At 39.0% G+C, this 25,123-nt stretch overlaps 1 protein-coding gene across 9 annotated transcripts in view; it reads right to left on the reverse strand.

Annotated features, from left to right (window-relative positions):
• Nucleotides 1-14,029: 14,029 nt before the first annotated feature.
• The window catches only part of CABCOCO1 (ciliary associated calcium binding coiled-coil 1), a 50,702-nt gene continuing 39,608 nt past the window's right edge, over nt 14,030-25,123 (reverse strand). For 4 of the 9 annotated variants that reach the window (XM_088168789.1, XM_088168792.1, XM_088168793.1 and 1 more), the window contains exons 6-10: nt 19,276-19,345; nt 18,216-18,256; nt 18,029-18,088; nt 17,505-17,642; nt 14,030-14,870 (exon numbers count right to left, since the gene is read on the reverse strand). In XM_088168789.1, coding sequence (XP_088024915.1) covers nt 14,829-14,870; nt 17,505-17,642; nt 18,029-18,088; nt 18,216-18,256; nt 19,276-19,345 — 351 coding nt within the window. In that variant the 3' untranslated portion in view covers nt 14,030-14,828. The remainder of the gene's footprint in view (nt 14,871-17,504; nt 17,643-18,028; nt 18,089-18,215; nt 18,257-19,275; nt 19,346-25,123) is intronic. The other 5 variants (XM_088168790.1, XM_088168795.1, XM_088168794.1 and 2 more) reach the window with 5 other exon arrangements.

A 25,123-nucleotide genomic window follows, 5' to 3' on the forward strand; every position in this document is an offset into this window, starting at 1 on the left:
CAGTGAGTTGACTGCAGATTATCTAAATCTAGTCCAAGAAGCTGATGGTTATGGTTTAAGTTTTCAATTCTTTTAGACCCCACCTTTCCAAAAGACTGCTTGGAGGACCAAGAGACACTGTAGCATTCACTTTGTTCCCTGGATAAATGCTTTGAGAAATGGTGCAGAGCCAAACACCACAATTACAATTTTCCCGAATCTATCAGAAGCAGCCAAGAACAAGGAAGGGCACTTGCACTGCCTCAGCACAGCAGGCTTTCTCAGTTGCTGTCTTCCCCAGGCATCCCTCCCTGCTTCTCCTGTGTCCCTGCCTCTACTCCTTCTGCCACATGGTCAGCTCTGTGGATTATCTTGTGCCTTGGGGCTGGAAGAATGTGTGCCCTTGTACTGTACTATGAAGACATCTGGGGGACTGCAGTTTCATGTGCATAATCACCAGACAGTTCAGAGATAGAACTGAGATTTGTGCCACTGCAACTATAGGCATGGTACATAGGAAGAGATCAAAGGTACCTTTTGCACATAATCAGTTCTTATGCATTAAGGTTACATTTCTGAGGTAGAAAAAAGCTGGTTTATAGAGCACACATAGGCAGGCAATTCCAATTCCTGGCATCTCTTCCCCAGTATGTTCACTACTGGGGAGCATGGAAAGGTAGTGTTGCCTCACTCAGCCATGGATTTTACCACAGAGCATTCTGGCAACACCATAGACTCGGGTGTAAGACTTCCAAAATAGTGGCCCAATTCATACACATGCCCAGTTCAATGGAACCTTTCTGATTATTTTCACAGAATTCTGCAAGGGTTGTTTCTTTTCCTGCTGCATGAAACAGGAAAGCTCCTAATGTGCTCCTGAAATGCTTTGTGAAGTTAATATGACTTATTCTCTATCATCAAGAGAATGATGCTGGAATGAAAGAAAGTGCTTTTTTTCCCTCCAAGTTTCTTAATATTCAGTCCTCATATGGCACAAGGGAGTAAATTCTCAATTACATGAAGGCAAATACCAAGAAATCTGTCAAAGCCAATAGAGTTGTTCTGGACACCTGAGTAATTTCTCCCTTGGTATGATTCACTCCAAAATCCACTCTGAATATCCATTTTAATAACTGTTTGCTATTCACATACATTTTTAGCTCTCTTGTAATTCTTTTTTCCATGTTTCACAAATAGGTGGAGTCAGGTTTTTTTCAGATGATGCTGTTTCCCCAACTTGCCTTCCCTATGAATAACCTCCATCATCACTGTACTACTTTTGCTCGAATGTTTCATTTTTAACAATAAACATCTATCTCAGATGCCTTATTTTCAGCTCCATTAAACATTTTACTAGTTCATCCTGAGTCATGTCAATATTTACCTTGGACATGTTTCCATATCCTTTTGTTTCTAAGACCAGAATTCTCCAGACAAGCTTATTGTTCCTGGCTTGACTTCTACAAGTCAAGCTTAATTTTTTTTTTGATGTATTAAACAAGATGCAAATTCACCCAGCCATTTGCTTTGCTGTGTGCTGCCAGCTACGCCTATTCCAAACATCTCTCAGCTTCAGCTCTTTAACTTCTGTGCACACAGAGGCCCCAAAACTGTACTCAGTTACTGTGGGGTAATTTCAAAGCCATTTAAGAATAGCAATTAGCAGAAAAGAAAGCAGAAACTGGGTATCAACCTTTTGGGCACAGAACCACAACAGACCATTTCCACCGACCTTTTGCATTGTAGAAAAAGGTGCTGGAAACAGAAGGGCTTGCCAGGCCCTGCAGGGTTGTGTCAGCCTTCACTGTGGAAACATGGATGTTCTCCTGGGAGATGGGACTGCACTTCCCCACTCCAGCTCTCTCCCCTGCTCCTGAGCAGCAGGGCTGACTTGCTCTGAGCCATGCAGGGACACCTGAGGCATGCTCATCCCCAAGCAGTCCTGAGCTGCTGCTCACAGCCATCCACACCCAGGCTGCTCCTCACTGCTATCAGAGCTCCTCATGCTTGCTTCAGGGAAGTTCTTTATGTACAAGACCACAGGGAGCAAAAGTCTGATAAGCAGAATTTTCTTGATAATTTTCTGGGTCTTTACACTGAGTTTACTTCAGGTCCTGTTTCAAAGCAGTAGCACAAAAAAGGTAGTTTGGGGTTCAATATATTTAGATTTTAGATCCACATACTGCCCTGGAATATAACATTTTGAATTTTATATTGGATATAAAAAAGCAAAGGTGTCAAGCTGGGAAAGTGCTTTGAAAATAACAAAGGACTTTATGTGGGATTGTTTGAGGTAATTTTATGTTGTTCCTGACTTCATTTAAAATACCTCCTTTCAGTTTGAAATGCTTTTTTCACTCACGGAAATCAGCAGTGCAGACTGGCAGGGCAGCTGGGCATGCACCACAACGGGATACACACAGGGAAAAGCACTCAGAGTTTTGGATACTTCCAAAGTGAATATTATACTTGTGCCATCAACTCACATTTGTCAAGAGGTGTCAACATGGCCTAGAGAAGCAGTGAGCCACGTTCTTGTGAGAGGGGAGGCAATTTCACATCATACCAGCCTCCCTGAGCTAGGTACTCCTAGGAGATGGCTTTAGATGTTACTCCAGGTGTGCAACAGTTTTCATCAGAAATCCAGGATATTGAGCTGAGTTCACAGTGCAACCATGTCAGTGATGGCCACACATCACTGTGTGGCAGATACATGGGGCTAGTTTAGAAATCCCTTGCTTGGGTGCTTTGACAATAGCAGCACAAGTAAGTAATTGCTGTAGGCAGGCCACATGCTTTTGCCAACATCCCAGAAAGAGCATGTTCACACAGTGAAATGAAGGTAATATTTCTGAGCACCTCTGACCCCACTCCAGTTCACATACTGCTCCCCTGTGCTTTGGCCCAAAGGGCTGTACTGCTGACAGAACGGCTTAGGGTTTGTTTGGTTTGGAAAGAATTTCCTCAGCTCTAAAGAAGAGGGAATAATTTTCCTCTTTTGGTCTAAGCTAGAATCAGAGAGATGAACTTGAAACACGGCTATTCAAATTCCCTTCTCTGACCTATGTCCCCTGCATATTCACTACAGCGAGAAAAAAGCAGCTTGGGGGGCCACTGTCTCTCACAAACACACGGAGTCAGAAGATTAAAGGGAATGGTTGAATACTAGATTAAATGCAAGTTTCATATTAATGATCGCTTACAGAGACCTAATAAATGATTCTGTGCAAAGCATTGTCAGAGGTTTTGCTCTGCCATTTTTGTTTTGCACATAGATTTAGGAGCTTTTTTCCCTCAGAAGATAATGTTCAATTTTTAAAATTTATGTTAATCTGTCACTACATTCACCTGTCACTCTTTCAAAGTGCTTGTTTTTAAATAAAGTGTATTTTTTTCTTTTTCATGTGCTGCTATATCAGAATGGAGTATTTAGGATAAGCCCTTTCCACAGCAGTGCTGCACAGGGTGACACGTAGGAAGGCAGCTTTTTATAGTGTATGATCTCTTTTGACCCAAACAACAAATCAGAGTTTTAGTGGTTTTATATTTACCCTGGCTGGGGACTGTCAAAGGGTCTTCATTGCAAATCTCTCTGCTTCATTTCCAGAGCAAAGAACCCACAAGGGACAGAGGTTTTCCTGATAGACTCCCCGCAAAAGCTCTCAGGGTGGGAGTTTGTTTCGGTTTTTTGTTGGTTTGGATCTTTCCACCTCTATTGGGCCTGGGGTGCTAATCTAAAAAAATGATGGCTTGCTCCCTTCAGAGCAAAGGTCTTTGACACGCTGTGCTGGGCACCCATCAGGTGTCCTCTCCTGGCTCTCCATCCCACCTTCCAGCCAGAGGGTACCCCAGGCAGCAAGTATCCACCTTCATCTCCCTTTCTGGTGTGGCTGTAAAAATCCCCCTGTGAGGTGCAGCCCGACCTTTCACCTCTGCCTGGGAATATGGACATGCTGAGTATGCTCTACCTTGTGGCCCAACTGAAATGGCATCAGGTTACTGTGCCCTGATCAATCAGTGTGTTTGCTTCCTCCCCTTCACTCTTTGCCTGTATACCTTCCGTTATTATTATCCTATTATCCTCAATTGTTTTTCTTCTTCATATCAAAATACCAGTAACATTTTTCCTGCTGCTAAATATGAGCATTTTATTTTCTAACACACTTGAGCTTTACACGTAGTATTTCACACAGGGCCCAGGATTTCAGGCTGATTGCAAGACAGAGCCACGCTATCGCACCTGTTTGAGCTCTTTTTTCTCTGCAGCTCCGGGAATTTCCATTTCACTCGTCTTCCCTCCCACCAGCCATACTCCGTTTGGCCATGATTGCTTTCCTCCAAGAACAGAGAGGACAGTCACTCAGCCTGCAGGTCATACCTAGATTATCTTTAATCACTGTACAGTTTTGCTGACTGCAATCTCATTTCTTCTTTCAGAATGAGGGAAAAACCCTCAATGAAAAGACAGGCAGTCTTTTAATAGATACTTCTGAATTGGTCACAGAAAAAAAGTTCAAGGCTCAATTCTTATTACCAGTCTCTCCAGTGGAAACACAGGATGACTCCAGTAAAATCAGTGGGAGTGCAGTGGTGTAGCCAAGATCCAGATCAAGACAGAGGTTTGCAAGTAGGCTGCTCTGAGCATTTCTTTTTATTAGACATTTCATCTCCTGCTTTATGAGTTATTTTGAAGGTTTACTGTATTCCAGTAGAAGCAGGAGTTCAGATTATGAACTCTGATTGCTCATGGTTTATTCAATATTTTTAATAAAGTTTGAAAAGGTTCCCTGCCATCAAAGAATGTCCTCTTTGATTAATCAATTGAATTTAATTTTTTCTTAATGGAGAATACAAACCAGTGTACTTCTTTGCCAGTTGTTTACAGGCAGCTTCATAGCACATAACAGAACAATTCTTTTCTAAGTAAAAGAGCTGTGATCAGAAATGTTAATAAACAACTCAATAGTGCAGAATCTTTTGCTTCCTTAAAAATAAGCACCACACAATAAAGACATATCAAGCCATTTTTAATATAAACTGCATACTTTCCAAATAACATAGTGAAACAGAGTTGTCTTAAATGGCCTTTTTCACATTTACAGCTGTAACAGCTGCAGTAGTAGCTCTGTTGGGCTTGATTTTATTCAGGGTGCAGGATCAACATAAAATCTAGGCTGAAAATTAAAGGAAGTAAATGTCTCTCTGACAGTCAAGAGAATTATTTTTGTCCAAGAGTATTTCTGGCCACAACTGACTTTCAAAAGCAACTTTGTCATTTGTGCCTGGCCTAGTCTCAGTAAGTACTATTATGATTTATTACATTTTATATAGAACCAGGAGACAATTTATTAGCCCCAAGGTATTGTATTGAGCTTCAATTATGTAATAGGCATTATTCCACTGAATAGCCAAAGCTTTGTAAGAAAGTTTTAGCTCTGGAAAGAAAAGTACAAGGTTCTCAAATGATTTTAAGGAAGATCAAACTCCCCCTTTTTTTTTTGCTAGTTGAAAGAGGAAAGGTTCCTTCTTGATAGAAATCATGAATAATTTGAATAGATTTTTTTCTAAAGAAAAAACCCTCCTTTTTCTCTGAAAGCCATTGATAGCTTGGGATTCAAGCAAAAAAGAATAAAATAAGAAATAATAGTTTTTTGCTAGGATAGAACGCAATAGGTATGCTGCCAAATTAGCGAGATTTTAATTTAATCATGCCTGAGGAATGCATATGTGATTTGCCTGCTTATGAGTGAGGAATGGGGGTTTCCCATATGTGGCAGAGGAGAGGCAGGTCCTCAGCCCTGCTAAGGCCCCCTTGGGGCTGGGTTTGCAGCTGGTGCATGATGCCCCCAGCCCAACTGTCTGTTGAGTGCTCTTCATGATTCAACAACACAGACTACTGATACCTCATCCAACCCCGAGCCATGTGCATCCCCCAGATTAACTGCCATTGAATAATTGGTTAACCAGTTACCTGACTGCCATAAAATAACTAATAACCAGTTATCTAGCATCACCCTCATTCTATCATCCCTTAGAGTTTGTTTTAAGAAAACCCATAGATTTTAAAAAGCACTGACACCTAAATAACAATTGATCAGCTCCAAGCAATTTCACCCTTCACAAGTCATTTTACATGATTGAAGGCTTCAGCTCACAGCTCTCAGAGCCTTCTCCAGCTCTCAATCATGTGTGAATTTTCCTCTGCTCTCTGACAACAGTGAAATACAACAGTTCCTGTAACCACCAGGTGAAAGTCAGTCCAACTGTTGCCTCTGATATTTCATTTTTTTAAACTAGTATCAAATACCTTGCCACACACAATGCAAGTACAACACATACACGCAACAGCTGTTCTGCTTTCGAGTAGCAAAGCCACTTACTCCAAGGTATTCTCAGGAAATGGAAAAGCAATGTTCTTGAGGCTGACAGATTTCTGAAATTATTTTTAATGTATGCTCGGTTAAACTGGTATTTTAGTAAAATGACTCTTTATGGCTGAGAACAAAGTAAATCAACAAGCTTTTTTTCAGATAGACTTCAGTATCTCAAAAATTCACCGGTGGGAATGTGCTACCAAGGTTGCCCCTCCTGCCCATTACAAACCCAAGCAATCCAAACATTGCTACTATGACTGCGTGAGAGAGACTACAGCTGTTGCATAGGTTTGCTTGCATCTATGATTTGCCCTCTGTGAGAGCAAGGAAGCAGAAACAAAGTGATGGATAATGCATTTTAACCATAACCATGCCATCCCATGGTTATTTTCACAGTACAAATGAGTTATGTAGGGATGAGCTGCATTTGTATGTCATTCACCAATTCCACTCAGAGAAGCAGTTAAGCACCCTTATTTTTCACGGTAAGGCAAAAGAAGTTGGATTCTCAGTTTAACTTAAAAAATGTGAACTGAAGTAAAATGCATGTGCAAGTAGCACATTTATTGCATCAAGGGAAATAAGGCATCAAGCCAGAACCTGATCTTGTTTGCCACTATGTAAATGATGATGTCTGCTAGGGTCAGCAGAGCAGTGGAGTCACATGAGTTATAGCACAGTGCTCTTTGGAAAGATTGCTCCATGGCCAAATATACCACTACAGTTGCTTCAAGAAAAGCTCTGCGTCAACTTCTTATAAATGCTGGCGGTGACGCTGAGCTCTGGGCACTCATAAAGCCCAAAGAATGAACAGGAATTAACAAGTGGCCTTAAAAACATATTGACAAGAATGGAAGTTTTGTATGTGCAAGAACTGAAGAATCAGACCTTTAGCAGTGAAAATCATGACCTAATTTTTCCACCACACACATTTAGCCACCTTTTAAGTGGATCTGGGTGAAAAAAAAAGTAGAAAGCACCACTAAACTCAACAGAACAAGTTCATGCAAGTTACCACTCAGCTCTATGAAAACATGGAGCTTGTTCACTATATTTTTTACTAGGCTTGTCCCAGTAAATGATGACTTGCTTCTCCCAGGGAAATGCAATAATGAATCTACTGTTATCAGTGAGTATGGACAGCCACACCGACAGGAGCCAATCTGACATTACATCCCTGTGATTAAGCAAAAACAGTAATTCCAATGAATACTTTTTATATCTCCATCTGATACACACAGTGTTGAATCTGGAAAAATAAGAGCTCAATAAACCATAAAAGAAATGCCCTTTGATATTTTCTTTTTTCATTGGGGCCATAATTTAGTGCTATTACAACAGTAGTTTCAAATAACCAAAATTGCTTATCAAATGTATGTTTCTAATGTGTTCTCTATCAACAAAGTCCTGAATTAGAAGAGATTTCATAATTCCTTATGAATTCCTCTCCTACCCAGTTTTTCCATTGGAAGCCTGCTTAAATGAGTATTATTTCTTCTTAAGTGGTTCAACAGGTCGTTTATCTTAGATTTATGAGTATCACCCTCTTTAGAAGGTATTAGAAAGCTTTAACGTTTGACACATATTCTCTAAATCATTGACAGTGCTCTCCATTTGCACTAGATGATTGGTAATCTTCTCAATATTAGGATTTATTGACAATGCATCATATAGAGTCCTTAATATATGGTAATGATTTAAGATAGGTGCAGGATTGGGAACTAATAAATCCAAAAGCTCATTTTGGATTGTTGACACAGAGCTGAGGAATAATGTGCATCCATCTAAATCACTCTGTTTCTTAACACCATCACACACGCGTTTAACCTGATCAGAATGTAATGCAGCGATGTAAACAGATCCCAATTCTTGCTTTGAGCCTGATGGATTCATGCTTAAAACTCTGTTTTTACTCAGAGAAAATCCCCAGCAGAAGTGAGGCTCCCCCGTTGTGTGGAAGCACTGGCAGCCACTTTTCAGCCTGATCATTCAGGAGCAGGGGCTCATCCCAGCTATCCTGGCTCCTGCTCAGACCCTCCAGCTCATCACCAGCCACTGCTGCTGCCCCAGCCCCTGCCCAGCTCCATCACTCCTGTGTCACACCATGCTAATTATGCCTAGTGAGATCAAGAAGCATTTTGAGTAGGGAGTTAGTAAAACTGAGATCACAGGTTTAACAATCATCCTCATAATTTATATTTGGGAGACAGTATTGAAAACTGACATATATAACGAAGACATACCTTCATGTAGCCCTACATAATAATAATTTCACAGAAATATTGGCACTGATAGTAACAGAATTCATTTGAATAATTGATTCCCCTACTTCAATAGAAGATTAGCCTCCATATTTATATTACTCACAGAAAATTAGAGTAGAAGATAAAAAAAAATTGAAGTGAGAGCCTTTGGTAGCAAATGAACATCCTTCCACTGAGTTTACAAAATTAAAGTCTCATCTGCAACCTTGTAATCCAAAGGTATGTCTTTGAAATGCAGTTAGGAGATCTATATCAGTCCTGCTTTTGTAGTATGTCACTGAAAATGGTTTCTGGGGCATCAGAGCTGCATGATCCGACGATTTGTTAAGTTGAAACGTGACATTTCAAAAAATGGCTGAAATGATCTCAGAGCAAAACCAACACAAAAGTCTGTATCCCTCTTTTATCTAGACAGATGCCAGGTAAGAAAACTCTAGTGAAAAATTTGGGTTAGTGGCAAAGCTGCCCTCTAACTATTGCATACCGGAACCATCAACAGCAAGGAAGTACAGCAAAGGGGTGCCTTCCTCTCACCTTGCTCATTCAGAAAACACCCCAAAATCCTAACTCAGGCTAGAGGCCTCTCAGGCTCACTCTGCTGTTTACAAATGAGTCAGTAACAGGGGAAGTGGTGGTACTAAATACTGAGCCCCCTAAGCTCCAATCAATGTAAAACACCTCGTTTGAAGCAAAGCATGCTGTTACCTTGTCTTCCTTTGGTGAGAGCAGGCACAGATTTACTGGTAAAAATAAGGAGAAAAATAAACCAAAACCAATATCCTCCCAAAGCAGGGCTCCCCAGGGGCATACATACATACTGCCCTCATCATAAGGGAGCATGTGCAGCCTCCCCACCTACTCATTAGCAGGAAATTTTCTAACACACTGTCAAACAGAATTATCACAAGTTTTATTTTCCTTACTGGTGGAGCTAACTGCATTCTGAAATGTGCTAGCTACATATTTTTAAGCTTGTTTCATTCACTCAGTTCCTAAATCAGCCAAATTTAACAATCTTCAACATCTCCCTGCCATGAGTGAAATTTCTTTTACTACTGGAAAGGAGGGAGAAGGTCAAGAAGGCTTGGTAAAATTTGTTAGGGTGATCTGTAATATGAATTTGGCAGAAAAGAAATCGAACATTTCTTTGGAAAACAAAGGGCAAAGTTTCCTCTCAGCTCTGTGTGGTAATTCACGACTTACATGCTCCAAGGAAACTTGCTGCTCTGATGATTAGAATAACAAACTATTTGCTGTCTGCCTGATAGACCAAAGATGGTCATTTTTCCTCCCTTTGTCAGTATCTTTCTGTCCAGCAGGGCCACTTGTGTGTCCCTTGACACACAGATGAAGACTGAATGATGCATCTCTGCTTAGGAGGATTAATCCAAGTTAGATATGGCAGAAACAGAAGTGACTAATTCTGGCTGAGTCTTATAGACTGACAGATGCTTTCTTTTACCTGGATCTCAGCTGCTCCTGCTGTACATGAAAAGTCAGCATTTTCCTGGTTGTCCACTCTGAAGACACACAAGCCACCAATAAAGCTGAGCATCTTGAAAGCCACTGAGCTGAGGAAATTCGAGCTTTCAGTATCCACTGCAGCTGGAGTTGGGGTTCATTAACAAAACAAAAATGATAGTGTGGAACTTATTGCCATTGAATAGTATGGTGGGCAGGAGCACAGCTGAGGTCAAAAAACAACTAGACAAACTCCTTCAATTTCAATCAATGGGTTCATATTCTGGCTCTGTAAGTTTCTAAAGCACCAGTCCATGGAATGGGTATGCCCTTAGCATGTCCTATTCCTATGCTCTTCACTAAGCATCTCCCACAGCCAATGCCAAAGGTAGCAGCCTGGGCTACTTAGATCCTCCTCTGCCCAGATAAGACTTTTTTCATGCTACAATCAATGCAATCATAAAAATAGACAAGAAATTGTCTTGGCTGAAGTTTAAAAGATGGAAGATTCAAATGTCAAGAAAATGTTGTATGAAAGATCTTTAGAAATGGCTGGAAAGAGAGAAATGAAAACTTTGAGACACTCACACAGACCAGCCTCAGTGAAGGGAGGCAAAATCCTGATGCCACCTTTGCAGTCACTGAAGGAACAGGCTCACCTTAAAAGGTGCTGACAGCAACCTCCAGAGGTTCCCACCACGAATGACCATGCACCTCGGCATCCTGAAGTGATACAGCTCCACCAGCCTTACTCCAGGAACACAGAAATACCATGCTCATTTAGGAGAGTAAGTTTTTTGGACCATCCTTCTTCAGAGACTCCTGATGTCAAGGCCACAGGTCTCCCCTCTTGCTCCTCCTACCCTACCTGGCTGGAGTGCTTGTAGCAACTCACCTTTTCTTTTTCTGTTGAATGAGCTGCAGAAACATTCAAAAACACATTAAAAATAAACACAACTCCCAGCAGGCTTAGGCAACTCTGAGTAAAGAATTCTGCATGAACAAACCTCCTGTTTAGTGCACTCTCTGTTGAGTCAACGACAGCACAGGCTTTAATCTCTGGAAATCCACTCTTTCTGCAGCATTACTAATTACACGTTCTGTTTAAGGCTCTGCGTCTGAATGGGACTTGCAATTACATGAGTTGCTGCACCTTTGATTTTTTTTTTTTGCGCCATAACAAAATGGGCCGAAATACTAATTCCAAATATTCAGTTTGGAGATGCTTGTGGTAAGCAGTACAGTGTTTTATCACTGCTGTCATTTCCTTGTGAAAGGTGGTAGAGAAGCAGAGGGGGTTTCATCTTGAACACAGCCCTTCCTAGACTGCCAGCTGACAGAACTTTGTGGTTCTCTTCTACACTCTTCTGGGACAGCCCAGGGCCAAAGCTGTGCTCCAGAGGTTTTTCAGGTAAAGTACAACATGCCCATCTGGAGGAATGTGTTTGAGTGGTCAGCTGGCTCATGTGCTGAAGAGACTAACTGAAACAGGCCAGTGCTGACTTTGCCCATGTTTTGTGGTCAGGTTGGAAGTGTAGGCTATTGAAGAAAAGGTCTTATTCTCACTTGTGTAAAGCTGAATTTGAAGCCTACACACAGCGGCTTTTCTAAGAAAACAATTTTTCTAGGAATGCCAGTTGCAATTTTAGGAAGGAAACAGTGTGGCAATTTTCAAATTCAAATCAAAATTCGGTGCAAAAGAGAAGAAAGGCTTGAGAAGAAAAGCTCATGACAAAATACTATAAAACAGGTAAAAAACTGTCTTCTCTTCTTGTCTCCTTTCCCATCACTTTCAAGCCAGCTTCTTACTAGAAAAGCTGCTTTCCATCTAAACTTCCATCACACTGTCAGTGTAATGCAGAAAAGCACTGCCTAAAAATAGAGCTTTTCTTTTACTAGAGGATAATTACTAGTTGTGCACTGTCTCATTATAAAATGCTGTTGAAGACCAGGATTTTGCTATGAAGATGCTAAAAAGCGTCTTTTGAAAAACTGTACTGTTGAGAAACTATACTGTTTCATCTGTCCTCTGCCCCTGGAAAACACCACTTCTCTGGCAGACAAAGTAGAACACAACATCTCTTCCCGTCATTTCTACAAGATCTGCTTTAAACTGAGAGCTCTGTAGGGTGGGGACCCGTTAGGAACTATGCTATGTATGTGCATTGTAAAGAACTTTGTTAGATCAAAAGTGTGGCAAAAAATTCCCAAAAAACTCAAAGATAGTAATACCAAAGCCTCAAGTGTAGGTCCCAGGAATGACAGTGTAATTATTTTTAGAGATGACTACAGCAGTAACTCAACATGACATGAGAGACTGGGGAAACAGCAAGCCTTTTAAACCAAGGGGAAAGCCAGGAATACAGAATGGAGACTGTTCCTAATGCACCATATTGCATCTGAACATTTTGTTCCTACCCATCACTCCAAAGCATGATGTTTTGCATTTCATATTAACATTCTGAAGACATTAAAAAATTCTTCAATTCGATGTTCATATGCTGTGTCAGAACTCACACTCCAACTGCTTAGAGAGATGCTATGTCTACCTTTTACTCATCTTCCCTCCCTCAGGCTCCTAACCATCCTCCTTCCCACTCCCAAAAAATCCCATGGTCTATTCTTTATTGGTAGCATTATTTAGTTCAGCAGCAAGTTGGTTATGAATACAGTTTGTGGGATTTGGACTTTACTCTGGATTTCTGCACTACCTCAGCTGTTATGCATATGTACTAAGACTGACTGCTAACAAATCACAGTAATACTTGAGGTTCATATACTATTTCTCATCTTCAAAGTACTTTAAAATTTCCTAGAGGTTCTACAAAATCTGGGAGAGAAAGAGCTATGGGCAAAAGTCTTTGTTTAGCATTGGTCTTAATATAAACCACAGTTAGTCCCTTTCCGTTTAGCACTAAACCAGGAATGTTGAAGCACTCAGATTTAGGTCTGAAGTGCTAAACAATGCTAAATTGCCAATAACACATTTTCACTAAAAAGTATTTAAAATACTCTTTGTCATATGGACAGCTCTCTTCAAAAGTTCTGTTCTCACCTTTGAGTTCAAAACTAGGAAAATGGTGACATTAGCATAATGTGTTCAGAGATGGATTTATGCATCAAAATAAAGGACATTTTGATTTCAGAAAGTTTTGTTAACAAAAAAGTCATATTTCATAGGAATAAAACAACAAAGAACATAACCAGGAATCAAAAATATTTTTTAAAAGGTAAAACTAATAATGTTTTACTAATTCCTTCAGTGTTCGAAGCAGAACAGTCAGCTTTTAACATCTGAAAGGACGCTCGCACTAATTTTCTGGCCAGCAACAGAAACAGCAATCAAGAGAAATTGGAAGTGAATCATTACAGGCCTTACTTCTCCTTATCATGTACCAGGGGAAGAATTTTTCTCAGTGCATGAGACTAAGTAAAATGTTCTGCCCCCTTCAACCAGTGAACCATTGGTTTGCAGGAGCTTCATGCCCACTCTGGACATGCACTCTGCAGAGCGCATCCAGGCTCCTGGTGCCCAGGTAAACCTACTGGGTGTTGTCTTTAGCTGTGGGACCACTTCCTGCTGAGCACAGGAATGACCTGTCCAGCTGCACACTCAGTGCTGCACTCACCAGGAGCAGCCTCTGAAAGTCAGGCAGCATCAAATCAGACCTTTTAGGAGAACTGCTACAAGCTATGTTCTTATTTTGACTGGCTGAGTCAGGCTTGCAAATTTTTTTCATTTACCACCATCAAAAAATGAGGATGAAATTAAATGAAATCTAACTTTTTTCTTAGTGGTAAATAAATATGAAAATGTAATGAATAAAATACTCTACTTCTCATGTATTCTACCAAACACGCAATCAAAGCATGACTTGTATTTCACACACTTTCTAGGGCACAGAGTTCTGTGACACAATAAATACAGGCTGCAAGTTTGAAACATACATGTTCAATCAGTTCTTCTGAGGTCATTTATTTGATTGGATTCCTTGTGAGCATGAAACATTTCTATAACATTTCTACAATGGCTGACAAAATATGGAAACATTCTCAGATGAAAGGATACATGCATTCCAGAAACAATTCCACTGAAATCTAAAGGAACTCTTCTTGAGAATACTGAAGTGCAAACTCTTCAGTTATGCAATTTTAATATGGTGGAAAGAAAGAAGTGTAAGCTATTAAATTTGTTTTAAAGCTTAGGAAGCAAATTAAAACAAAAGAACATATATATTATTAATGAATAGCTACAGTGCAAGGTGGGTAATTACATGTTAATTAAATTCTCTCCTTATTATATCTGCAGTGCTTCAAAATTATGTTTCCTCTCTATGTATTTTCCTTGTAGCAACATTTCCTGAAAAAAACATAGGTTTAAAGCAGAAATTGTTAAGTATTTCACAACTGGAAGAATGCAACTGCAGCTTTTTTTTTAAAGTTAGAATTTGTACTCAGAAATAAACTGAACTTCAACATGTTTTAATTATGTGTCCATCTGTTTATAATCTTCAACTTAAGTCTAAACTAAGCAACAACACTGGCAGAACACCGTAAATTTGAGGGACTGGAATGAAATACTTCCAGGTAACTGTTAACAGAACCATTTTCCTCTACACAGAAATAATTTGGGTCAGGCAGCAAGCCAGCCTCCGTGTGTGCCGTCCCCTACTGCCCAATTCCTGCAAAACCCAACATCACCTTTCTTATCTGGCTGTTTAGAACTTTTCAATTTTTCTGTTCTCCAAGTCTAAGCTTCTTCCTGCATTTGTAGCTTTTCATTTAAGTCTGCCTGTAAAGAAAATCAGAAAAAAGAAGTGGTTATGATGGAGCTATCTCAGACTCACATTGTCTTTTGGTTCTGACACAGTGTACTGCAGCAAGGCAGACAACATCCTCTATACCTTCCTGTTTAGCAGACAGAATGGTGTTTCAGCCTGTCCTTATGTGATAACACGTTATCATATTGCCGTGAACAATTCCAAAGGATGGCATGGCAGCCATGAGCAGGAAGTGATCAGGGACAGCCATTCCTCATGTAACCTCGTCTTGGGAGATAGGCTCATTTTCCTGTATTCTCAAATAGCCTTTACCAGTAGACACCAAATCAGAAAAATTGCTTTGGGATCTGGTTGTTGCTACTGTTTTCCTTTGCTGCAGATGTTTGTTCTCTAGTGTAATGTGTTTTATTGAAATAGTGCTGGAATTAAAAAGCATTACTGAAAATGAACAATAAAAAACTGTATTTCTGTGATGCTGCTTGTCTGTCTTAATTACATACACAATTATGAATATGTATCTCATTCTGGAAATCCAAACTGCTGTAGACATTAAGTGTTTAATTTGTAATGTAACATTTGTGGGGAAGGTACAGGGGTTTGGATGTATTCGAATGAAATCTTTGACAGTCACAATGCATAGCGATCTCTGATTGTATGACATTTGGAAATGTGGGATCACTGGAAAAAGGGCCACAAACACTGGTATTTTACAAGTAATTTATGTATATTTTTCAGTATGAGCATTGATTACTGCAAAAATACAAGACAAATGGAAGGAGTGCAATGACAGTATTTCTAAGTAAAATAAAGTTATAAAGTTTTGTTCAAATAACTGGCACAGGCTCACAGGTCTTTTACAGATTCTACATAAAGTGTTTCAAAACTCAGAGTTACACTCTTAATGGAATTCAGGTAATTTTGATAAAGCAAATGGATTTGTACCAGAAGCGCTTGCAGTAACTTGACATTTTAGGAACTTTGTGGCTTGCCAGTTCTAGAAATTCCTATTAGTGCTATTCTGCAATATATCAATGGGTAACCACATCTGAAATGTTTACAAAGTTCTCAGTAGCTCAGATTAGAATCAAAAGGCTGGAATTTCTCTCTCAACTTTGTATCTTTGGAGAAGGCCTTCACCATATTCAATCCGAGTACCAACAAATATATATCTTCATCTCTTTACATGATGTGCGTACTTGGTTGCTGGAACAGTGATCCTCTAGGCGAATCAACTCCCAGCCACTCCAAACGCCTTTTCTTCTCCAGTTTTTACATACCTCTGTCTCTGGTCCTACCTCCACTAAAAATTGTCTGCCTCCACACTTCGCTATGGCTGCTGCTGAGACCACTGAGTGTCAGCACTGTGATATCAGACTAGAAGTTATTTTCTAGACTCAATTAGAGCAACAGCTGCCTTGTTAATGCATATGTTAAGACATAATGCAGATTGTGAAACCATATTTCACACGTAATAAAAAATGGTATGAATTTGATCATGAATCAGGTAAAAATCTAATTGTAAGATTACTTCAGAAGTCAAGAAACTGAGAAAACAGGTGAAAATGATACACTGGTGAAAGAATTAAAACCTGAGGGGAAATTATTTTCTTTGTATACAACTAGAGTTGCAAAAAGAAGAAAAAAATAAAGCATTTTTCTCATCTGTGCGGTCTTGTAAAGAAAAAAAAAATCAAGGTCAAGTGAAAACCAGGTATTTAGTCTTTTCTATTGGTACAGACAGGAATAAGGTAACACAGGCCCATTTCTAAAGACATGTTGAAATGGAATATGAACTCAAATAGGTAGATCTAATGACCAAATCTATTCTAATTCCTACAATAATTAATATAATTATTCTAATTCATATTCCCTACTGATGCATAGTCCAAGTAAAGCAATTTACCAATAGCACAGTATTTTCAGACAACATTAGGTATTTATTAAACTGCTGCTTAGTCAATAGTGTCTAATATGCTGTATCTGAAGTTCAAAATGCCTAATGCCACCTGGTTATTGCCATTAAGAGCAAATTCCAGCAGCTCCTTGGTGCAAATCTGTTCTAGCAGGTTGGCTTTCAATCATTTACTGTTCATTCCAGTGACAGTAGCTTCCTTCCCTTCCATGAATCTCACAGAAAGAAATCATGGACCCCTCAGAGTCTGTAGACCACATACTGACAGCTGATCTGTTTCATTATTGGCAGCTCTTGTGTAGTCACACACCTACCAGACAAAGCCTAAAATTGGTATAAGTGAGTAATTTCTCACACAAATTGAAGGACGTGTGGTATAGATGCAGCTAACAATTTATATTATGCACACATTGCATATACTCCAGCACAGCAGCTGGTCCTGAACCTCTAAGAAGGAATTTTATCACTGACATCACTGAGAACAGAATTTGGCCCATGCTTTTGACACATAGTAAGGCTGAAGATATATGTTGTCATATTACTGAGTATTTTTTTATTTTATCATATGTAAGCTGACTAAACTAGGAGTTATTTATAGAGGCTAATTCACATTTTTACAGCATATGGATGTGCTTTTTGCCAGCTTTAGCACAAACACAGTTTATATTCATTAAGACTGAGCTAGCTAATTAACCATAGACAGAATTAGTGAATAGCTTTCTAGTAATAGTACCTCAAGGTTGTCAATAATTTCATTTGGGATTTCCCACACTGCAGACTTCTCATCTTTAGCAGCATCACCTACAGCATCCGCCTTGGAAGACACTGCCTCTGGACAGGGCCCTTGCAGGTAATCTCCCTGGTCAGACCCCTAGCAGCAACCAGCCACAGGAAACACTGAGTTAGAACATTCTTCTACCCTCTACGAGACCCAACAGCACAAACACAGACAGGCAACAACACACAGAGCTGCTTTCAGAAAGTGCTGCCTTGACAGAGACCATAGTGGCTGTCTCACACTGCCTAGGCTAGGCAGACACATCCACCCACAGAGCGAGAGCCCAAAAGGGCTCCACTCAAATAAATGTCCTCTGCTGACTGATTAATGCATTAAAAGTGATTTCATTTAATCTTAGAAGAGAATGCGTGCTATGTTCTAGAGAATAAATGTCATCAGTGACTGGGATCCAAGGGAAATTCATAGAAAAATCACTTTTTAAAAAAAAAACCAAAAATCTAAAAGAAACAAAACTATACCTGAGATTCTGTCGCTGAAGCTGAGGAGGAAGCTGCAGGTTGGTCAAGTTCAATCTCAATCTGGTAGTAGTAAAAGATAAAAAAAGAAAAAAGAAGAAAGTAATTTATGTTTAATTATTGCTCAGGGGTTTCTTGCAGTTTTTTTAAAACTGAAATGGAATGGCTGGCAAACAACAATAAACAATACCTTTTCTATTACTATCCAGGTGCTCAGAATTGGAAAGCATTCTGAAAATGATTACAGATTAGTTTTAATTTCTAGTTGCATCTCAAGGGGTCCTCTTTATAATGCTTGCAAAGAACAGACAATTTTCATAATTTCATAACACTACAGCTTCTTACTCATGTGGATAATTGCGTTTAGAAAATACAGTGCTTAGGTGACATTCTGCCTTCCCAGTGCAAATTTGTCACGTCTGAACAGGGATGCTGTTGCAGTTTGGAATTGCAGGGGAGTATCAAAGGAGTCAGCTGGAGTGAAGTTGCAATGACACTAAATCAAATAAGGCCCTAAGGAAAATATTAAAATATGTAACTATAATTTAGGAGTTGTTAATGGTCCAAGTTTTGCTGCTTCATTTTGTTCCTTTTTTATGACCATGAGAACCTCACTTGTGTTCTGCTGGTGTGTGACCTGCAGCTCCAGGAATGCTCTGACAAGGGTATGGCTTTTCCTCCTCAGAGCAGCTGGATGAAGCGCCAAGTCCATGCTCAGGTTCTCAGTAGTGATGCAGGAGGCAGCCCTGTGTCCTCTAAAGGGAAAAGGGTTTGCATCCCATTTAAAAAAAATGAATGACAGAGAACATATGTGCCAAATAGGGTGAAAAAAAGGCATTTGTGACCAAGCAAGGAGCAGGGTACAGCACTGAAATGGTGTGTTTGGGGCGTCTACAGGGGAAGCGCCCATCGAGAATATAGGCAGATCCTCCAGTTCAGAGTCAAATCCTGATTACAAACATGATTTTTCTTGGATGGTGTAAGTAAACGATATTAATTCACATTAGGGTAATTGCAGCTCCCTTAAATTAATTTCCTCATATTTTAGAAATTGTAGCTAGGTTGATATTTGGGTCATCTAGTTACTTGATACAGTTAACGTGCTGAAAATATTAGAACTTCTATACATCTGCAGAAGTGATAGCAACAAATGAAAATAAAAAATTAGACCTAGCCACTTCATTACAATAAAAATCTCTTTTGTATTCCTAAAGGCTTTTCAGAATTTCTGTTTGGACTCTGTCACTTACCTCCAAGGTTCCCTGTTATGTGTGAGCTCAGTAAAGTAGGTAGATAGTAGTAGCCCATATTTAAAAGAACCTAAAAAGTTGACAGCAAGATTTGCAGATTATAACTGAGGAGAAAAACAGTTATAGAAGCATTTTCCTCTATCACTTGTAATTTAAATTTTCAGCACTTTGTCAGTGCCTACGTACAAAAGAAATAGTCAGAAAGTTTGGGTTTTCTATCAGAATGAAAAAACTGAACCAAATTGTATTTCTTTCAAAAATAAAGACACTTTATTTTCAAATCCTACCTTTTTAAAACTAGAGCTTTTTAAATTTAGCAACTATTTCAAATTTCTCTGATTTCTTACCTTATATTTTCTTATTAAAAGCATTAGCTGAAGTAGATTAGAATTCAAAATTACTTCTAATTCCTCAAAATATTATTTTTTGCTTGGCTAGTTAGCTATTCACTCAAAATATATTTTTTAATTTAAATTATTATTCCATTTATTCTCTTCAGTCTAATTTTTTTTATAAAGTAAAATTATGCAAAAAAATAGACCAGGTTTTTAAAATCAATTCCAAGCCAGTCAAATACATTTTTGTTGCACGGATAAGATTTTCAGAGGTTCTGTTTTTCGGAATAATATTTTTACCTCACTCTTTTTACAGAGAGCCATTTTCTACTCATCTGTTCCATGTCTAATAATAACCCTTGGATCACCAAGAAATAACTAAATTACAACAGAACTAGTCTCTTTAATGAGGTATAATAGTCCCAACATTCAGTCAAAAGGTTTTTTAAAGACTGTGAAACTTCAATGTAGAATATGAAGCATTTTGTTTAGTAATAACAAGTTTACGAGCAGGACTACAGTTTACAGCCAAAATATAGTGACCTAAAAATGCCATTTTGCATTGCTCTTTCCTATACATTGTGTTCTTAACAAATCCAGGGGAAAATTAGAATGAATGAATTATGGTGAGAGCCCAAAGCCAGCAAACTTATTTAAATTAATCCTTCTGATGCAATACTTTCCTTTAAAAAGTACAATTAAGTCTTTGTGTTTCCTTGAACAAAACCTCATGTTTAATAGCACCAATGGCTCTGTAGTAAAATCTATTTTAAAACAGAGGAGACACAGTAAGTTTTATACAGTTACAGAGGCTTTAAAAAAAGGTTGCTAGTTTCTGAAGTCTGAGTAAATTTATGGTGAATTATTTCCACTGACCTACATTAAAAATTTCACCCTCCTTTTTTTAATTCCTGAAGATTTGTCATTATGTGAGCATTATTCACTATAACAAAGACGTATTACTCCAAGTGTCCTCTTGAATCAATATAACTATTGAAATGTGAGAAACAGGTTGGCAAGATGATAATGCCTTAAAAATTAATTGGCAATATTTTCCTGCACATTGCAGTCCAGTGGGTCCACAGGAATTCAAACATAAAGACATTGTGAGCCAGTTGCACAAATGTAGCTGGCATATCAGTGTCAGCTGCTCTGAAAGAGATTGAAGGGACAACTAGGTGCACTATTCTTACCAATTCTGAGGTGAGGTGGGGTGCCAGGAGGCAACTTAGCCAGGAGAAGTCAGCTCAGCTTGACATGGGACTAATGGGTCAGCACCACTTCCCTCAGCCCAGTGGCACCAGCCCAACTGAGAACTGCAGCTGGTGCAGACACTGCTCTCAGAGCACAGCCCTGTACCACAATCCTGCTCTGGAATTCATTCTGGTACAAGTGGGCATAAAGACAGGTTTGTATAAAAAGTGCTGTGTTGTTCTGTACATAAACTCACACGCTGTTCTTGTTGTTGAGAGGGAGCAAATTGCCTTTTTACAAACATAGGCAGGGAAAAGACAGGAAAATAGTACACAGGGAAACTTCTGAAACAGAATAATGGCAGGAAAGATTGGTAAAGTGTTCTAATAATGAGTTCCACAGATGTGGTAGTTACTATAAAATTAACTTTGCATAACTTACCAATATACCATTACATTTTCTCCCAGATGTTATTTGTTACTTAAATTAATTTTGCTTAAGTTACCATTATTGCAGATTTTATCCATGCTGTATTTTATTATTTAAAGTTTCTGTGGCATGTAACAAGCCCTGGATGATAGTGTTACTTTTAATAATATATATAAGTGGTTTTAGTATTATAGAAATGGCTGCTGGGTATATGTTAATAGTCATAGCACAGAATGTCTGCTCTCAAAATATTAAGTAGATTAAAACTAGCTATTTACTAACACTCTAATTGAGGGCATTGGAAAGGTTTGCAGTATTTACGTATGTGGTATGAAGGGGAACAATCTACTCCAAGAATAAATACCAGAGCTTGGAAATTAGCAAAGCTAAGGTCAAGGTCAGTTTAGCTTTACTAACGTGCTTGCTGAACATGAGAATTCAGAGTTTATGTTTACTTATTTCATAAACAAGAAAAAAGACTGAGGGGGTAATGCATTTGCCTCTTTAATAGAAGGCTTTTGTATCACAGAAATATGTTAAAACCACCTTTTCAGCTTGATATTAACTGCAATTCTGTACTCCTTTCCACACAGTCTTAACATAAATTCTCTGCAGCGAATCTTACGAACACAGGAAAATAATTATTTATAAGGACTGGGAAAAAGATCCCACGTTTAACATGGACCATTTCTAAAGCCTTGTAACATCTTTCCAAGCCTTTCAATGGATATGGGTTTGATTTATACAAAGGGCAGATGAGTTTCAAAAAGGGAGCCCTTTGTACATTATTCTCTATATTCATATTACCTGTGTAGTTTGTACTTGTATGCCACGGGACCTTATGCTACCAGAGGCCTGCATAGGTTTCTCTCCCATATATGTGAGATATGCTATCAAACAAACTCTGTAATACAGGATTTACATTAGTTTGCTATTCGTGCTAAGCATGGCCGGCCACACACCTACAGATGTGCTGAATTTCAGCTGCTGGAACAAAAGGCACTTATAAGAGGTGGTTTATTGGATGCCTGTATTTAATGTGATTGAATTTGAATGAGTACCTAATGGACAAAGATGCATTGACTCAAACCAGCCTTACTTTTAAAAATCCTTCCCCTTTAACCTGTCAGCATATGCAAACGCAACTAATTCACCCTGCTTGCCTGCAGAGGCATCGCCCACGAGCGTTCCCAGAGGAGGTTCCTGGGAGGTTGCTGATAGCTCTACAAATACATCTGCCATCTTCTTTTGCAGTAATTTAATGCATGAGGTCCAAAAGACCAAAGGATTTTATGAAGCACTCAAAAACTTAATCCAGATATCAGATCTCTGTGGTGTGACTGAGGTGACAGAGCGTCCTCCTGCACACCCTTGCTACACACATTTGTATTAATATTAAAAGTAGAATTAAGATCAATGAGAGCCTAAAACTCTGTCTCTGAAGGATGTTCCCTGGTTGCTAATGATGCACATGGAAATTCTGTGTGTGTGTTCCTCGGCAGGAGTTTTTAAACCACTATTCCTAAAAGAGACAGAAGTTTAGTGAGGCAAAGTTAGGCTTTATGCCCTTTTACTCATTTCAAAATCCAAATTACTATGTTCTAAAAGAGTTTTCCATGTTTCTAATCTGTGATGTGAATTGACTTTGTTGATAATACATTTGTAAAGAATCTAGTCTAAAATAGCTATTTGAAGCAATCTGGTGCCTACATTGATAAAATAGAATCTCCTCCTCCCCCAGGAAGCTACAAATCAGTCAGTGACATCTGGCCTCAAGGACATCAGAGTCATCTGAAATGTGGCAATTTATATTAATGAACATCAATATTAATTTTTAAATAAAAAGAATTTGCTACTGCCATTATGTTTACATAAGAAATATTATTTATAGCTTGTGTTCCTCCTTTCCTACAATTTGCCCATAAATTACTGTAATGAAACACAATGTCAGCGTTATAAATATTTTTCCTTGGCGTTAAAGCTTTTACATATCCTCTTACTGTTTTCAGTAACTATATGAGGACAACAATCAGGATTTTCTTGCTACTCCAGGAACTGCTGCCAATTTTAATGCTTGACTGAATAAAAAAGGGTGGTTCTATAAAAACAATCAAAGCCTTCCTCTCTAGAGATATCTTAATGCAGAGTGCCCTTAACACCTAGATTCTGTAAGAATCTATCTTAGCATATCAGGAAAAAAAAAACAAAACATCAAACCACCTGATTTTACTAGGCTGCAGTTGTCTTCTGCTGCTTTTACCAAGCTTCCAATTTGCAGATTATTTAGAAAGACAAAATGAAAGACATAAAAAAAAAATCCCCAGTTGGCTTTAATGCCAAGGACACATCACTAAATAATTCACCTTGGAATGGTCACTCTAAATTCACATTGTACTTAGCATTACCAAATCTCCTAGTTATGGGATTACAAGAGAATCTCAGCCTTCATTTAAAAATAAAGTTAGCTCTTATGGTTGCAGAGGAAAGACTGAAAACCTTAATCTTGAAAGCTCAAAAACTAGACTACAAGGAAAAGGAACCAAACAATTATTTTTAAGCAACTCATGATTTTTTTGGATATGTCTCATAATTTTAAATGCTCAAGGCTAATGTAACCCTTTAAAAAATACACACAGATTTTCAGGAGGGGTGAAGGATTTTTTTTTTTACTTCTTGGAAGTGCAACTCTTGCATGTCTGGACTCTTCAAAGTACCAACCCCGCCCTTCCACTTCAAGGATATCCATTGAACAAGCAAAGAGCAGCCAGCTCCTATTCTGGCTGTAGAGTCATAATCAACAGGGATCTAAAGTAATTAAAAAAAACCAAACCAAAACAAAAAACCAACCAACTAACCAAAAAAACCTCAAACCTCACAAGCACCTTTTCCACAGGAACCACCTATCTAGAGCTATAAATGTTTTTTTAAAAAAGAAGACCTTTTTATTACTCATATGATCACATATGAAAACCATAAAGTAAGTTTTGTTGAACCCAACGAAAAACAGGCAGTGGCATCCACCTTTATCAGGTTGGAGCTTTACACTTACCTGTTGTGCACCTCTTCTCCCACACTATTTCATCAGTAAAGAACCAATATGAATGCTGAAAACATGATTAAAAAGTGAAACAAAACCAGATGCATCTTGGTACTTCTTTCTGGGACCAGGTTTCAAAGATTTTATAAATACTTGCTGCAATTCCCTACTCTCAGAAAACCAATTTTCATGAGAGGATGTGCCTTTGGCAACAAAATGGCTATGAGAATCAAATTGCTTAGGGGGCTGGTATTCATCACACCTGCTTTAGGGGCTCCATGATCCCCCTAAACCTCTCCTTGCAGGAAGTGCAAAGACAATTGCCTCTCCTGAGAGATAGTCAACTAAGTCAACTAAGATGAATTAAGAACCTAAAAATTCCATAATGTACCTGCCCTGGACTGCAGCAAGCACAGCCTGCTCTCTCACCTTTTCCCAAGGGGAACCTTGGAAAGCTGGCTTCCTCATTCAGGGGCCCTGGTTTGCCTGGTGCTGAGAAGTATGAAATATTCGGTATTTTTAATTCAAATGGTCACTGTAGGAACTCTGAGATGATTACCTTGTGTTCCTCCTGCACCCCCGAGTATGCAGGGGAAGAGTCAGACAGCTGTTGGCACTATCCTGGACTGTTTTTTCCAGGTGTTGCATCCAAGATGCAGGAATATTTCACCAACTCTTACTGTTCCACAAGGCTTTAGGTCAGCCCTAAGACCTCCAAAAAGTCTGCTAATGTAGACATGCCCGTTTCCAGCACATGTGAATCTCCATTGTGTCTCATGCTCTGCACACACCAGTTTAGAGCAGCCTGTGTGCCCCAGGAGCTGAGCCCCACCAGATTTCTCTTAGTTCAGCA

This window comes from Sturnus vulgaris, chromosome 8, assembly GCF_052056855.1.
Source record: "Sturnus vulgaris isolate bStuVul1 chromosome 8, bStuVul1.hap1, whole genome shotgun sequence".
Classification (NCBI taxonomy): Eukaryota; Metazoa; Chordata; class Aves; order Passeriformes; family Sturnidae; genus Sturnus; species Sturnus vulgaris.